The 17,215-nt window shown below is 38.2% G+C and overlaps 2 protein-coding genes across 8 annotated transcripts in view; one reads left to right on the top strand and one right to left on the bottom strand.

Annotated features, from left to right (window-relative positions):
- Positions 1–11,473, top strand: part of TENM1 (teneurin transmembrane protein 1) — a 916,085-nt gene extending 904,612 nt beyond the window's left edge. For 5 of the 6 annotated variants that reach the window (XM_005227449.5, XM_059883262.1, XM_059883266.1 and 2 more), the window contains 4 exons: positions 459–846; positions 1,985–3,205; positions 3,793–3,935; positions 6,079–11,473. In XM_005227449.5, coding sequence (XP_005227506.2) covers positions 459–846; positions 1,985–3,205; positions 3,793–3,935; positions 6,079–6,837 — 2,511 coding nt within the window. In that variant the 3' untranslated portion in view covers positions 6,838–11,473. The remainder of the gene's footprint in view (positions 1–458; positions 847–1,984; positions 3,206–3,792; positions 3,936–6,078) is intronic. The other variant, NM_001256555.2, reaches the window with a different exon arrangement.
- Positions 11,474–13,931: 2,458 nt separating this feature from the next.
- SH2D1A (SH2 domain containing 1A) overlaps positions 13,932–17,215 on the bottom strand; it is a 121,705-nt gene continuing 118,421 nt past the window's right edge. The window contains exon 4 of one of the 2 annotated variants that reach the window (XM_059883523.1): positions 13,932–16,668. In XM_059883523.1, coding sequence (XP_059739506.1) covers positions 16,628–16,668 — 41 coding nt within the window. In that variant the 3' untranslated portion in view covers positions 13,932–16,627. The remainder of the gene's footprint in view (positions 16,669–17,215) is intronic. The other variant, NM_001034733.2, reaches the window with a different exon arrangement.

Here is a 17,215-nt window from a genome sequence, read left to right as displayed (position 1 = left end):
CCATGTTCTCTTTCTTATCTAGCCACTCACAATGTTCTGCTCTGTGTCAGGAGTACTCTCCCCATCCAGCCCACCCACCTCCCTGCCTTCATCTGGCCACGCCTAGTCACCCTTTAGGTCTCAGCTGTAAATGTCACGGTCTCCAGGACGCCTTTCTTGACCTCTTAAGTCTCGGTTGCTGCTCTTCCTCCACCTCCCATAAACACCCTGGAATTTCCTCTGTATAACACATTTCACACTATATTGTAGTTGTTTGGTTATTTGTCTTTCTCCTCCAGTAATCTGTAAATTCCATGAGGACAGACACATTATTGCCACTGTATAACTAGGGTCCACCACAGTGCCTGGCACACAGGAAGTGCTCGATGACTTTGTACTGAAAGGATGAATGGGTATTTTCTTTAATCTCGTCAACTTTAGTGGTACTATTATGCTGTCGTACCTTTGTCTCGTTTCAGTCTGTGATGCTTCTCTTACATAGCCAGCGGCGTTATATCTTTGAGTACGACCAATCGGATTGTCTGCTCTCAGTCACCATGCCTAGTATGGTGCGCCACAGCTTACAAACCATGCTTTCGGTGGGCTACTACCGGAACATCTACACCCCACCAGACAGTAGCACTTCTTTTATCCAAGACTACAGTCGAGATGGCCGACTACTGCAAACCCTGCATCTGGGGACAGGGCGCAGAGTTTTGTACAAGTACACCAAACAAGCAAGGCTGTCCGAGATTCTCTACGATACCACCCAGGTCACATTAACATATGAAGAGTCTTCTGGAGTGATTAAGACAATACATCTGATGCACGATGGCTTCATTTGCACAATCAGATACAGGCAAACAGGTTTGTGGTAAAAGGATGGTGATGTATACAAGCACATCGGTCTTAGAAAGTTTTTGCTGGCCACAGTCCGAGATAGAAGCATTAACTTACAGACATGCAATTCAACCAAATTTGAGTTATCAAATTATCTTCCATTGAAAATGAAAAATATGTGATAGATGGTGTGAAAGCCAATTCCTTAAAAAATACAGTGCATTTCCCTTTCTCTCAGCCCTCAAGAAGGTTGAACTCTAAGTACCTAGTCTAACTGGGTACCCCTCCCTAGTCACCACCAAATCGTCCCAAAGATGCAAAGTCTCAAAGTCCCAAAGATATGAGTCTCACTGAAACTAGTTCAAGCCTTGTGTAACATCTATAAGCCTCAGTTGATGGCAACATGTCTTCAAAAGTCACCATTTTTTATTATATTTAATCCTGTGGGTTTATAAAATACCGAAATCCAGTTACTGTAATACTGGATTTGGTCAAAACCTGACCTTCTGACCTTGTTGTTGCTAAGTCGCTTCAGTCGTGTCCGACTCTGTGCGACCCCATAGACGGCAGCCCACCAGGCTCCCCCGTCCCTGGGATTCTCCAGACAAGAACACTGGAATGGGTTGCCATTTCCTTTTCCAATGAATGAAAGTGAAAAGTGACAGTGAAGTCACTCAGTCGTGTCTGACTCCTAGCGACCCCATGGACTGCAGCCTACCATGCTCCTCTGTCCATGGGATTTTCCAGGCAAGAGTACCGGAGTTGGGTGCCATTGCCTCTGACCTTGTAGCACGTGTTAAATGAACTGAAAGTATTTTTGTCAGTAATTATAAAAAGAGAGCATGTTTATAATATCAGTTTCATCACTTCAACTAGTGGTTGGGTAGTTGAGAATGGGTTATTACTTCTGAAGTTCCTATAATTAATTTATTCTATAACTATAATATGCAGTGTTTTAATTTTTTTTCATATTTGGTGACCACAGTGATGACATTATGTATCTATGAGATGAGATGTCTGGGCGTTAGATATCAAACATCAATCTCTAATATTTCATTTTGAATGTAAAAACATCACTACTAAAGAAAAGAACACTAGAACTTTCTGATTGTTCAATATTGAGTCTCTTGCATTGTTCTCATGATTTTTATTTTGACCCCTTCAGGACCTCTTATTGGGCGCCAGATTTTCAGATTCAGTGAAGAAGGCCTTGTAAATGCTCGCTTTGACTACAGCTACAACAACTTCCGTGTCACCAGCATGCAAGCTGTGATCAATGAAACCCCTTTGCCCATAGATCTGTACCGATACGTCGATGTCTCTGGTCGAACAGAGCAGTTTGGAAAGTTCAGTGTAATTAATTACGATTTAAATCAAGTCATAACTACTACCGTGATGAAGCACACCAAGATCTTCAGCGCCAACGGACAAGTCATTGAAGTCCAGTATGAAATCCTAAAGGCAATTGCCTACTGGATGACTATTCAATATGATAACATGGGCCGAATGGTAATATGTGATATCAGAGTAGGAGTAGATGCCAATATAACAAGATACTTCTATGAATATGATGCTGATGGGCAACTTCAAACTGTTTCTGTAAACGATAAAACCCAGTGGCGTTATAGTTATGATCTGAATGGGAACATCAACCTCTTAAGCCATGGGAATAGTGCTCGTCTTACTCCTCTCCGATATGACCTCCGAGATCGCATCACCAGACTTGGAGAAATTCAGTACAAGATGGATGAAGATGGCTTTCTGAGACAGAGGGGAAATGACGTATTTGAATATAATTCTAATGGTCTGCTGCAGAAAGCCTACAATAAGGCTTCTGGCTGGACTGTGCAGTATTACTATGATGGGCTTGGGCGACGTGTGGCCAGTAAGTCCAGCCCTGGACAGCACCTCCAGTTCTTTTATGCAGACCTTGCCAACCCCATAAGAGTTACTCATTTGTACAACCACACCAGCTCAGAGATTACATCCCTGTATTATGATCTCCAAGGTCACCTTATTGCCATGGAGCTAAGCAGTGGTGAAGAATATTACGTAGCCTGTGATAATACAGGCACCCCACTAGCTGTGTTCAGCAGTCGGGGTCAGGTGATCAAAGAGATACTGTACACGCCTTATGGAGATATCTACCATGACACTTATCCTGACTTTCAGGTCATCATTGGTTTTCATGGAGGACTCTATGATTTCCTTACTAAACTAGTGCACCTGGGGCAAAGGGATTATGATGTTATCGCTGGTCGATGGACGACGCCTAATCATCATATATGGAAACAGTTGAACCTCCTTCCTAAACCATTCAACCTCTACTCTTTTGAAAATAACTACCCTGTTGGCAAAATTCAAGATGTTGCCAAGTATACCACAGGTATTTAAATGGCGTGATGCTTTATGCTAAAGAGAAAACGCTCCATGGTGTTTATCACATAATCTCAATGCCTTTGTAAAGATGCTTCCTCTTCCTGCCAGCTAGCCCACAAGTTATTGTGCAGTCAATCTCTTCCTTAGTCTTCTAGAGTGAGCAGAACTGTACACGTTGGAGTAAAACATGATACTTTTGCATCCTAGTACATTTTCTTCTTTCCTTTTAAGCTCTCTGTTCATAGTTTTCACTCTTAAAAGCTTCTACAAATAATTTCACAGAAGAAAAATCAGGATTGTGTTGCATCAGATAAATCTAATACCAGAGTCTGTGTGGCCTTAATACCACTACCACACTAAGAATTTCCACACAGTAAACTGAGCCAATCTCTATGATTATCCATGAATCAAAAGGTTTCCCCAGAGAAAGGATCAGATGTTTTAGAGTGATATAAAGGGGAGCTTATCCCTAACTTACCATTGGCTAAACATATCAAAGGCAGGAAAGGCATCTTTCAAGCTTTCCACAAAAGTTGTAAAGTATGGGCTTTAAAATGTTTTTTTTTTTTTTCTTTTAAATTTTGTGTCTCACAGATATTGGAAGTTGGTTGGAGCTATTTGGTTTCCAGTTACACAATGTACTACCTGGATTTCCCAAACCAGAATTAGAAAATTTGGAATTAACTTATGAGCTTCTACAGCTTCAGACAAAAACTCAAGAGTGGGATCCTGGAAAGGTTAGTAAATGTTTTACCATCCCTATTTAGCTGAAAAAAAACAGAAGGGCATCCAACACCATGAAATAGTATTAACATATATGTGCTTACTTCTGTTTGAGTCTTCTTGACTATCCACTTAAATGTCCATGATTAATGAGGAGGTAGGATAAAAGCTTCCATGAGGAAAGGATCAGAGAATTGGAGCTTTGGGAAAAGAAAAGACCAACGTGTGACTTGATGACTGCTGCAGTAGACTGACAAGAGGAAAGTGGAACTGAACTTTCATGATTCTAAAATGGGTAGTTATGGATTCTATAGAGAGAAAATTATTCTCTGAGAGACATAAAACATCAGATCTCCAGCTGAAAAATAAATCAGAGCATAGTGCATTAGAAGCATGGGAATAACAAATTATTCTGATAAATGGGACTTACCTAGTGATCCAGTGGTTAAGACTCAGAGCTTGCATTTCAGGAAGCACAGGTTCATTTCCTGGTCAGAGAACTAGGATCCGCATGCCACACAGTGCAGTCAAAAAAATTATTCTAATAAAGAAAAAGTATGTAAGAGCAATGAAGCAAAATAACAAATATTAGAAACTTTCTGGAAAAATAGGAATACCAAAACATTCAAAGCTCAGCAGGAAATTCCATCACTTGATGAGATACAAAGTGAAAGCAAGAAGGAACTTTTTCTTTCCGATGAAAGAAAGAGGAATATCTGTGTCTGCAAATGGATATATATATATATATATACACACACACATACATATATATGGCTTTAACAAAATAAAACTGAAATTTGGGTGGGAGGGCTTGAAATTCAAGTATTAAAAAATTATAAGTGAAAGGCAATTCTAAGTAGGTACTAGAGGCTTATCCCTTTTTGTAAAAATGCTTTTTTTATTTTTTATTTTTTTTTTACTTTACAATAGTGTATTGGTTTTGCCATACATCAACATGTATCCGCCACGAGTATACACATGTTCCCCATCCTGAACCCCCCTCCCACCTCCCTCCCCATACCATCCCTCTGGGTCATCCCAGTGCACCAGCCCCAAGCTGTAATTAAAAGTCCTGCAAAAAGTTCATCAAAATTTTGGAAATTTCTGATGCTTTTAAATGGATACCTGGAGGTTCATTATTCTCTTGTTTATTTCTTAATATGTTTGAAATCTGCCATAGTAAAGAGGTTTTTTAGGTATTTATGTTTATTTTTGGCCACTCTGGGTCTTTGTTGCTGCTGAAAGTCTTTCTCTAGTTGCAGCGAGCAGAGGCTACTCTTCATTTGAGTTACGCAGGCTTCTCATTGTAGTGTCTTCTCTTGCTGTGGAGCACAGACACTAGGGCGCATGGGACCAGGGATCAAACCTGTGTCCCTGCAGTGGCAGGTGTATTCTTAAGGACTGGACCACCGGGAAGGTCCCAAAAGTGTTTTGTTTTCTTTTAATCCACATAAAAAGACCCATGAACTGGCTGATTTGCTCTTGTTATGTATAAGATCATGAGCTACTTGAAAGTAAGAATGATGCCTTATACCTCACTGTGGCTAATATATTACTCTACATCCAGTAATAAACAGCTAGTTAGTGTCTGTTGAATTGGAAAAAATAAAGTGTCTTTGTTTGGGGGGAGCTTCCCAGGTGGCACTTGTGGTAAAGAACCCACCTGCCAATACAGGAGATGTAAGAGACATGGGTTTGATCCCTAGGTTGGGAAGATACCCTGGAGGAGGGCATGGCAACCCACTCCAGTATTCTTGCCTAAAGAATCCCATGGACAGAGGAGCTACGGGCTATGGTCCATAGGGTCACAAAGGGTCAGACATGACTGAAACGACTCAGCACACACACAGACCCACTTAAGTGCCTTCTAGGTCTCGGATTCTATGGTATCAAATTTGAACATATTTGCTTATGCTTAACCCTTAACTCACCAAGATATCAAGAAATATATGCCAGGTAATCAAATCACCTGTTAGTCTTTTCCTTTCCAAAACGCCGGTGAAGAGATTCCAAATTAGGCTTGTTTTTAAATCACAAACCAGAAAATTAAGGAAAGGGGGAAGCAACCTGGCAAACCTTTGCTTTCTGCGATCACCAAGCATATGACAAGTGTCTAACCCTCTGCTACACTTGCTCAGTGCCTTTCTTCTTTCCTAGACCATCCTGGGTATTCAATGTGAGCTCCAGAAACAGCTCAGGAATTTCATTTCCTTGGACCAACTTCCTATGACTCCCCGATATGGTGATGGACGGTGCCTTGAAGGAGGGAAGCAACCAAGGTTTGCCGCTGTCCCTTCTGTTTTCGGCAAAGGTATAAAATTCGCCATCAAGGATGGCATCGTAACAGCCGATATTATAGGAGTAGCCAATGAAGATAGCAGGCGGCTAGCTGCCATTCTCAACAATGCTCATTACCTGGAAAACCTACATTTTACCATAGAGGGGAGGGACACACACTACTTCATTAAGCTCGGGTCTCTGGAGGAAGACCTGGTGCTCATTGGTAACACTGGGGGGAGGCGCATTCTGGAGAACGGTGTCAATGTCACCGTGTCCCAGATGACTTCCGTGTTGAATGGGAGGACTAGACGGTTTGCAGATATCCAGCTCCAGCATGGGGCTCTGTGCTTCAACATCCGGTATGGGACGACTGTCGAAGAGGAGAAGAACCACGTGTTGGAGATCGCCAGACAGCGCGCTGTGGCCCAGGCCTGGACTAAGGAACAAAGAAGGCTGCAAGAAGGGGAAGAGGGGATCCGGGCGTGGACAGAGGGGGAGAAACAGCAGCTGCTGAGTACCGGGAGAGTGCAAGGTTATGATGGGTATTTTGTTTTGTCTGTCGAGCAGTATTTAGAACTTTCTGACAGTGCCAATAATATTCACTTTATGAGACAGAGCGAAATAGGCAGGAGGTAACAGAAAAAACTCTGCCTTTGCGTCACCAAAGACTGCCTGTTTTTAAAACATACAATGGTTTATTGTATCGGTTTTCTAGATCAGAACTCTGTATATGTAAATATGGAGGAAAAACATATCCAACTGCCTTTCAATGTGACAGAAGATGGTATTTTAATATTGTTTGTTTAAACTCTTTAAGAAATGACAGATTTTTAGTTCTTGTGTGGCAGTATTCAAAATAACACAAGTAGAAATCAAACAACTAAAAAAAAAGTTTTCAGCAAGCACCACTTTCAATTTGTTGAGCCATGCATATGTTCAAATATAAAGCAAGAACCCGAGGTTCTCTGTTGCGACACAAGGTTACATACTCAGCTGTTGGCAGAACTTGTGGGCTATTTGAAAGGTGGTGCAATAGGATCTGAGCCGTGTGTTTCGAAAGACTACCAGCTCTTTCACGTGTTCCAGATCTGTTACAGGAAACTTCAAAAGAAGTGTAAAATGTCCTCGGCCACCATCTCCTAGAATCAGGACCCATTTACCCTTCCTCCCTGATGATTCCTCCTTGCTTGTTGAAATAAATGCCATGTTGTTGTGCTGTGTTTTGGCGTGTGGTGGCTGGGTTCCGTCTACCACACTTCCCTGTGGGTGTGGTCACCAAACCCAATTGCCACTATCTGCTTGTGTATACATGATACCAAGGCAGCTGGCCAATGAAACTCCTCCCACCCAACCTGTTTTGACTACATTTTGTACTCAGTTGTCCAGCTGTATTGGTGTCATGTAAACATAGCTTTTATTAACCCAAGTAGGAATTTCTCATTTATATATAGGGTGTGTTTTGGTCATAGTTTCACATTCGTGATTCAGTATTTATACACTAATCCAATGGTTTTGTGCACATGAAAGGTAATTTACTACCAAGTGTGATTCTGATACAAAAAAAAAAAAAAAGGCTTTCACAGACATACATGCCTGTGATGTCGATACATTACACTCACTACTACTGCAGAAATTCATAAGAGCCAAAACCTTAAAAAAAAAAAAGACATAATATTAAGGTGAAAGGAAAGTACCAGTGGGAAGACCAAACTAAACATCACGAAAGTTGCTGCCATGTTGTTTACCCCACTTAGATTTATCTTTCCAATGTACAGTTCTGTAGTGAACATCTCCCAGCCGTAGTCAGGAAATGTAATTGAGCCCTTTCCAACCTAACACATTTCAACTAATTATAGAGAGGCAGACTATTTTTTACTAAGATAATTTATATGGATAGTTATTTCAGTTCTCTGTCTTTGCCCATTTATTATTTATTTAATCATCTCTCCTGCCTGGGAAAATAGCTATTTTCCAGGAAGGGTTATTTTGTTCTGTGATCATTTAAAATTTAGAAAAAAAGATCAGGATTAGTGTTAATATCAGCTGCAATTTCTCAATCTGTATGAATCCTGTCATCCAAGAAGCCCCTTGGTGAACTGGGAGATTTGTGCCCAGTGACAAAGATTTTGTAAGCTGCTGTGCAATTGTGAGTTACCACAAATGAAAATACAGGACAGCACAATGTGGCCTGTGGAGAAATCCCCTGAGCCAGCTTCAGGACTTTTCATCACCGAGTCTGGACATTTGCTGTGTCTGAAGGAGAATTTGTGATGGAATGTCGCAGTTTGGACTCTTGCCAGCTACTACCTAAATGCAGTGTGGGGTCAGTGCCTTGCTTTGTGATGACTGTCTTTTTGGGAAATATGCAAAGTCAGAATCCAGGCTCACATTAAGGTTTTTAAAGAGTCTGACTCCTAACTACACAAAGTAGAGTGAGACAAAGGCAAGGACCCACAGACAGCAGGGGAGGGTGTATCCAAACATTTCATTTTCAAAACCTTCAGGTTGGGGTTACCACATTCTTACACACATATTGTGAGAGAGAGAATTCATGATGAACCCATCTCTCTTTTTAATTGGAAGGACACCAGCTCAAGAGATGACTAATCCAGACTACAACCATACTATTGGAGTTTTTTCCCCTGAATCAGGCCTGTGTTAATGGTAGAGTATTTATCAGGACAGGATTCTAAAATTACTCACAAACTTGTTGAAAATTTGAATACCTCCACACCAGCCTAAAAATGGACCTTAAGTTCCTAGAACCTCTGATGTTCTTTTAAATCAATGGAAAAATGATTTATGAACTGTATATAGAGAGTACATTCATAAATGTGATGATGTATTTTATCACTAATCCAAGATGTCAATATTAGAGTCTATTTTGCTTATATTTTAAGCAATTATACTTTTTTGCAATTCACTGATGATGTATCATTTTCAAACTGCTTTAAATATCCATTAGAAACAAGTATTTGAAGCTTTTACTTAATAGTAATTACCTTGAACTGTGCATTTCTAGTTTGTAATACATATTTATTTAGTTTGTGCCTTTGGTTTCTTAAAGTTATATTTGTATTATAGTCAGGAAATGCACTTTTTATCACTAACAGCTGTGGTTCTAATACTGCCTTGAACCATTACTGTTCTCTTTACCACTTCCAAAGTTTTTTGGAGGTAAGAGGAAAAAACCCAAAAGGTTAGCACACTAATGAGTAGTAAATCTAAGAGAAACATTTGTCATTTCTTAATAAGAATGTGGAGATATTGAATACATCACTTCCTGTTCATCTGAATACAAAGAATGCCTTTACTGACTTGTAGTTCTGAAGTTTAAAGAAAGAACAATTCGTTTGCATTTCCTGATGAAAGTAAAAGCATTTTAAAGAGAAATACATGAATTTCTCATACCCAGAAGACATGCAGCTGACACTACTACACAGCCACACAGCATTCAAGTCAGCTTGAGTGAGAGCACAGCAGTTGGGCTCTCCTATGAAGACTCTTCTGGGCTGGAGGCAGGGAATACTCCGTGATTGTTTCTTTTTCCTAGTTAGGCCCATTTTACTTGTTTGTTTTGTTTTGTTTTGACTCTTGCACTACAGTCTAGAGATCCAAAAGAGCTGAAAAGTTCATAGTTGAACAGCCATTTAAATATATTTATTTTTAGTTGTCATTCTAATCATTGCTGATTAGAAGCGTGACTCCTGAAGGAAAGGGAAATAAAGCCCAATTCATACTAATTTTTAGTAAAACACTCACCATATAAATAGGCTTTATTGGGTTTAATTTTTAACCCAACAAAATAATGTATAAAATAAGTGTGTCCTTTACTGTCAATTTATCTATAAGATCTATAATATATAGACTATATATATAACATAATATATACAACATAGCAAATATATGAAAACTTAACAATGTATAATTTGGAATTCACATGCTACGTAGAGAGGTATACAACTAAATTCTGATTTTCATAAGGTTTTTTTTTTATTACTATTGACACAGTTTCAAGCATCCTATCATGTTGTTTCTACTACTTTTTTCTTCTCTTTCATTTTTTTGAAACAAATTTTTTTAACCAGACCAGGCCCCACTGTAATATCACCTAAGAGAGTCAGGACAGTTTTTGCATTTATAAAGATATGTTCCTGTAAGGGCAATTGTAATGGAGTTCAGTGGTAATGGAAGCAAAAGTACAGTAATCAAGTGTGGAAAGGAACTTTTGGAGAGACTGAAATGTATTATAGCTTCTGGAAAAACTGAAGGCTACAGATTAGATGCAACATTCTTGTGTTCTTGGAGGAACTCACATACACATAGCTGACCTGAGTAGTACTTCAGATCTCAGACTGCTCTTCCACAGCCTTCTGTAAGGTTCTTTATTCTGCAAAAAAAAAAAAAAAAAACACAAAAACAAAAAAAAACAAAAAAGCAAAACAAAAAAAAAAACAGAAAACAACAAACAACAAAAAATAATTCAACCACAAAATAGTGACTGTTCCAGTGTGTCCTTCATGTGAAAGCTATTAAGGACCAAATATACTACTGTGTATAAGAAGAAATTACTTCCTAAACAGTAACTGAAAATAGTTAGAGTTAAACTTGCTGTGGATTTTGTCTTGGCAGTTGTCATCTTACATTATTTGTCAAAGGAAATGTGTTTGGCAGTTAAAAAAATCTTTCCTTAGATTTAGTGGTGGACTTTAACCTCTTAAATAAATGTTAGTATATCAGATTGTGTCCTTGAAAAATATTTTACTTGTATGATTCATGACAATGTCTAAATCTTTACTATTCTTCTGGCAAAAGCATCAGTAAGAGAGAAGGTGAAAAAGAGAAGTATAGCCTTTACGTCAGAAAAATATTCTTTTTAGCTGCTTACTTTCTCATGAGAAGTAAAGGTGTTTACAGTGTATGCCAAGATTTTCAGTTTCTATATAACAACAGTTAGAGGTTCTAATCATACTGGAAATTGTGTTATAATGGCCTGAGCCATGTTGCTAGGAAACAATAGGTTCCAGTTTTGTATTCCTGCTCTCACTCCTGTGCTGAAAAGTGACTGGATACTGTACAGGTTCATGTTCTCTGGCTGCAGTTAAATGGTCTTTTGCATTTCGCTCTGGCTTTCAGGTCAGAAGCATGCATTTTTCTACAGAGCATCACAACAACATGCTGTAAATATTTAAAGTTAAACATTATGTGTTGATATTTGAAACAAAAAAGTACTTTGAATATTTCATTTCTAAAAAATAAAATGACAAATGAACACTGTGTCTCATTTTATTCATGCGCCAAACTGCATTCTCAAGTCAGTCTGGTCACCTGAGATTTGAAAAGTGGCTCCCTAACATAGAGCAATAAAACCGCATAATCTTGAAAGTATACGTGTAGAAATCAGAAAGGCACTAATCGTAAGAGGACATCTTTTCACTTTTATTTTTCATACATATAGGATCACTGACACCAATGACCATTTAATAAAAAAAGAAGAGTAGCTGTTTCAAGTTTAAAAGCCTCTAGGCTAGGACTTATAAAGGTTCTCCCTCCTGTTGATACCTTTCTCAGCAATAGAAAGAAAATTAAGGATTGAAAAACAGGGGTGGGAGGGAGCTAGGAGAGCAAGGCAACCCAATGCACTGGCAAGAATTGGATGGGCCAGGGGAGGCGATCAGGAGAGACTAAAAAATAACTCTTCTGAGGCCCAAAATCCTGGGCAGTTACAATGGCCCTTTGGCACTTACTTTTCACAAAAAGACATTTACAAGTGACACTGGGAAAGCTGGCCAACAGATTTTCCAAAATTCATCTTTATAATAATGTAATATAATATATATTATATATAATATAATAATACAATATAATATATATTATATATAATATATTATAATATAATATAATAATACAATCCAAATACGCTGTTATTGCACTTTGCTTGAAATCCTGGAATTTACACCACTCTCAAATGTCCTGTGCTTTTTTATTCACCAATATATAGCTGCTGCTGCTGCTTAGTCGCTTAAGTCTTGTCCAACTCTGTGCGACCCCATAGACAGCAGCCCACCAGGCTCCCCCATCCCTGGGATTCTCCAGGCAAGAACACTGGAGTGGGTTGCCATTTCCTTCTCCAACGCGTGAAAGTAAAGTCGCTCAGTTGTGTCTGACTCTTAGCGACCCCATGGACTGCAGCCTACCAGGCTCCTCCATCCATGGGATTTTCCAGGCAAGAGTACCAATATATAGAGATACCTTGAAAAGATTCACAGAACAGAAGACAATCTTGATTGTTTCAACCCAACCAATCAACAAAAAAAGCAATGGGGGTGGGGAGTGTAGCTTGGATATATTAGTGTCATCTGGAGATTGTTTTTTCAACCTACGCATCTTACCCTCAGTTCAAAAAGAAAGCAGAGCTTGTACATTGAGAGAATTATAAAGGAAATAAGGGATTTCTCCATGTTTCTTTCCTAGTCACCCTCGCTTTCAGAGATCTTTGAATATCAATGCTATTTAAACATTTGGTAATATTACTATTGTGAATGTATTTAATTTATTTATTCCTATTTGGCAAATGCGATACTAGCAACAGACTGACTTACTGTACATCACTGGCATAATCAGTGACAAAGCCGAAAAGCAAATTCAAGTCTCATTTGTTACTTTGATGGGCTCTCTCCAGTCGATCAGGTTTGTTATATTCTTTCCACATAAAAACATTCATTTAAAAAGCAAATGACCTAATGATGAAATTCCAGCCTTTTACTACAAGTTGGGCCAATGAGCCCAAATTATAAAAGTGTCCAAATTGGGCAGTTTAACTTCACCCTGAGTGCAAACTGCAAAATTATGGTGCCCCATTTACTGCAAGGGCAAACATAGTCACCAAAGTTGAATTTATAGCCCACTAACAGGAAGACTAGGCATCTCATAACCTTGACATGCTCAAGGGCAAATCTGAGTTTTATTATTAATAGACTTTGGATTCTGAACTCAATAAAGTGAATCAAATAAAACATAAGCTGACATCTAAACATTCTTAACAGGTTTTAAAGCTGGTTCTCACATTTTAAAATCTCTATCCATTCTACCACACATAATATCTTAAACCCAGCCCTCGATTTATACCAGAAGAGTTAATCAGAGTTAATATAGGCATATTCTCCCTATGTACTACCACAAAGTTTCCCTGCCTGCAACAGCCAAATGGACAATTATCTAAGCTTGTCTTCCTACTGACCTTAAGAACAAATTTCAGAGGAAATGAACAAGTATTTGATAAACTGTCATGTTCCTCGTGGGCTTGCTGACACACTTTTTTTTCCCCTGAAGAAAGGTGTACATGTAGAAATATATGTGCATTTTTCTGCCTGTACTCAGCATATTATAGGTATATGTTAGCATGGCAATATTTTAGATATGGCAAGGATATGACCTTTCTGTAAAGGTGCAAGCTATTATATACTGGGAAATAGCAAGCATGCTCATGCCAGGAAAGAAAAAGTGGAAAAAAAAAAAAAACGATGAATAAAAGGCCAGCAAAAGAAGACAGTGGGTAGGCACATCAACTGTAAAATTTGACAGTAGCAAAATCAGAAAAGCACTTACCTTTTTCAGTGAATTAGTCCAATAAGAAAAGATGAACTTCATCAATGCTTTATTTAGTATATCAATAGCACCTATCTTTGAATATTTTTGAAAGGATTATTTTAAGACAAATTAGGAAAATAAAGCTTTCAAATACTTTATTATAATAGGATAAACCATAGATGATTCCAAAAAAAAGTTTTTTCAAAAAAGACTCTGGTAAAGGAACATGCAAACAATTCATACTTTTAGGATTATTCCAGAATGAACAAGTTAGGGTAAAAATTAATTATACCTATTAAGATTTAAACCCAAGCTACAAATATTTTAAAAGTACTTAAACATATGCATTTTATATTGAAAGTCAGCTTTCTTAATTCCGTTACAAATTAAAGTGATGCTTTTACTTCTAGAAATGGTAACTGGCACACAAATACATCATTGTGGCCATATTCCACCTTTGCAATCCCATAGCATCCAAGTTAAATGCTCAGAAACCAGACCTTGCCAACAGAGAGAGTAGCTTTGTGTCTCAGCAGGTCACTAATTATTAACCAAGCTCACCACCTCACATGAAGAACACAGAACTCCAAGTTACTAGTTTACACAGAAACTTTGCTTTTTCCTATGGACTATAGGCTGAAATATTTGGATTAACACATTCTGCCTTTAGAGACAGCTCTACCTAGGGAACCCTCATACACTGTTGGTGAGAATGCAAATTGGTGGAGTCCCTGGGTGTTCTTCGGATGCTAAAGCTGAAACTCCAGTACTTTGGCCACCTCATGCGAAGAGTTGACTCACTGGAAAAGACTCATGCTGGTAGGGATTGCAGGCAGGAGGAAAATGGGACGACAGAGGATGAGATGGCTGGATGGCATCACCGACTCGATGGACATGAGCCTGAGTGAACTCCGGGAGTTGGTGATGGACAGGGAGGCCTGGCATGCTGCGATTCATGGGGTCAGAAAGAGTCCGACACGACTGAGCGACTGAACTGAACTGTGAAAAAACAATATGGAGGTTTCTCAAAAAAAACTAAAAATAGAGCTACCATATGATCCAGCAATTCCACTTTGGAGTATATATCCAAATAAAAACAAAAACACGAATTCGAGGGATATGTGCACCCCAATGTTCAGAGCAGCATTATTTATAATTGCCAAGCTATGGAAGCAACCTGTCCATCAACAGATTAATGGATAAAGAAGATGTAGTATATATACAATGGAATACTACTCAGGCATATAAGAGAAGGAAATGTTGTTATTTGCAGCAACATGGGTACTTAAAGGGTATTATGCTAAGTGCAACAAGTCAGAGAAAGACAAATACCATATGGGGTCACATATGTAGAATCTTAAAAATACAACAAATTAGTGAATTTAAAAATTAAAAAAGCAAACAGGTATAGAAAACAAACTAGTCATCACCAATGACAAGAGGGAGGGGGAGGGGAAATAAAGGCGTAGGGAATTGAGGTACAAACTATTCTGTATAAAATACGCTACAAGGATATATTGTAAAACACAGGGAATATCCAATATTTTATAACCATAAATGGAGTAGAACATTTAGAAAAAAGACAAATCCACCTACACATTGGACCCTCACTTACCATGTACTTATCAACTTTTATTGTTACTTTCTTGGTTTTTATTGTTACTTTCTTTGTTATCTTTTATTGACTGTTTTCTTGTCCAACTAGGCAAGGGGCTGCCTGACCAGGGAGGCCAGGTGTTCTCACTTCTCCACACGGGTACCTATTGTGTTTGCTGAGTGAATGAATTCTCTGAGCCCTGAAGCAACTTGACATATAATCGAACTGCAAGAGTCGTGAAAATATAAATGTGAGAAGAAAATACCAGTAGCCATCACTGTGTAAAATCTTGGCTCTCACTTAGGTTGCAATCACTTGGAATTGTTAAAAATTAATGTCACCTGTAAACTTCTGATGGCCTTGTCTGGCCACCTCATAGAAGACGGCTTGTAACTCAGCTGCTCACGAGCCACGGCCAATGAGCCGCAACTGCTAAAGCTCCCTTTCAAAATGAGGTTTTACATGGAGTGGCAACTACTGCGGTAGAGGTAAATGAAAAAAAGTAAAGCCCACTTCATTGGATTTGTAATATAATTTCAATTCTATAGCATCAAATATAATAAACATTTAGAGCGTAATTTAAAGTATAAGATTTTTAAACTCCAGACTGGTCTGTGGATTTTACTGTCTAACATCAGAACACTAGGTAAGACTAGGCAAGAAGGTTGCTTTCAGAATTAAAGAGAAATTCTTCACTGTTTAGCACTTGTTTTCAACACACAGGGCATAGCTTCAAAAATCCCCAAAGAGCCTACAACATCATAGCTAGTGGAGAGCATCATACCTAATGCAGAACCCCACGTGACAAAGATGAAGGACACGAACCAGCTTCCTGCCATATAATCAAGCAAGACACTTTCAAATCAGTAGCTATCAAATAATATTTCACTAAAAATGGTGCTTTTGAGAAAAACTGAGGATTATTTTTATTTATATTTGGCAAGAAATGACATTAATCTTTTATAAAGTATCATTATTTTTTAAATCGTTTCCCATTTGTAAATATAATAAATGAAAATAATCTGTGGAATTATTTTTCCCCAATCCTCATTTCAAAGCTCCTCATTATCCGAAAAGTCCATTTCAGCTTTAACATCATGCTAGATGCTTCCATTACAGGGCTATGATGGTTTTTAGAAATACATTTGTAGCTCACTGAACTATATTATCTATTATATATAAGACTTAGCATATATTTAAATTATTGAAAATAAAGTACAAGGTGTGTTTTCCTTTTCTTCATGGTGTTTTCAGGAAGACATCAGGATCGTCTCTTCTTCCTAAAGAAAAACAATAACAAAATCAAGGAAAGATAAATTTACAAGCTATTAAAATTACAAGTTAACTCAAACTTATAAAATTTCCCACTTTATAAAGTTCACAAAGATAAAATCCCATGATCTAGCTCAAGCAACTAGTATTCAAAACTGTTACAGAGAGTAGAATACCGAGCCAATTTGTAAATTGGAGTTCTATTTACATTTCTTTTCAAAAAGCTAACTACTCAATTTAATTCACCACTTGAGTCTAATTGTCAGTTTATGCCTGAGCTTGGGTCCTGTCAAAAACGGAAATAACAACTCATTTCATTTTATCATAAATATTTATTGTTTCAATCAACACGTATCCTCTTACTTCAGACAAATGATTAACCCCTTTCAATAGATGTCAGCTATCACAAATCTGACAGCTGAGGACATTGGCTAGTGTTCGGTCATTAGCTTTACATATCCATTAAAATGGCTTTGCTCAAGAGATTTAACAATTTGCACTAGAGGAATAATAAAGTTGACTAACCTCCTTTCCTTTGCTACAATAAAATTTTAT

The sequence above is a fragment of the Bos taurus genome, chromosome X (genome assembly GCF_002263795.3).
Source record: "Bos taurus isolate L1 Dominette 01449 registration number 42190680 breed Hereford chromosome X, ARS-UCD2.0, whole genome shotgun sequence".
Lineage (NCBI taxonomy): Eukaryota > Metazoa > Chordata > Mammalia > Artiodactyla > Bovidae > Bos > Bos taurus.
The sequence above is the reverse complement of the archived record's forward strand: the minus strand, read 5'-3'. Positions and strand labels throughout refer to the sequence as shown.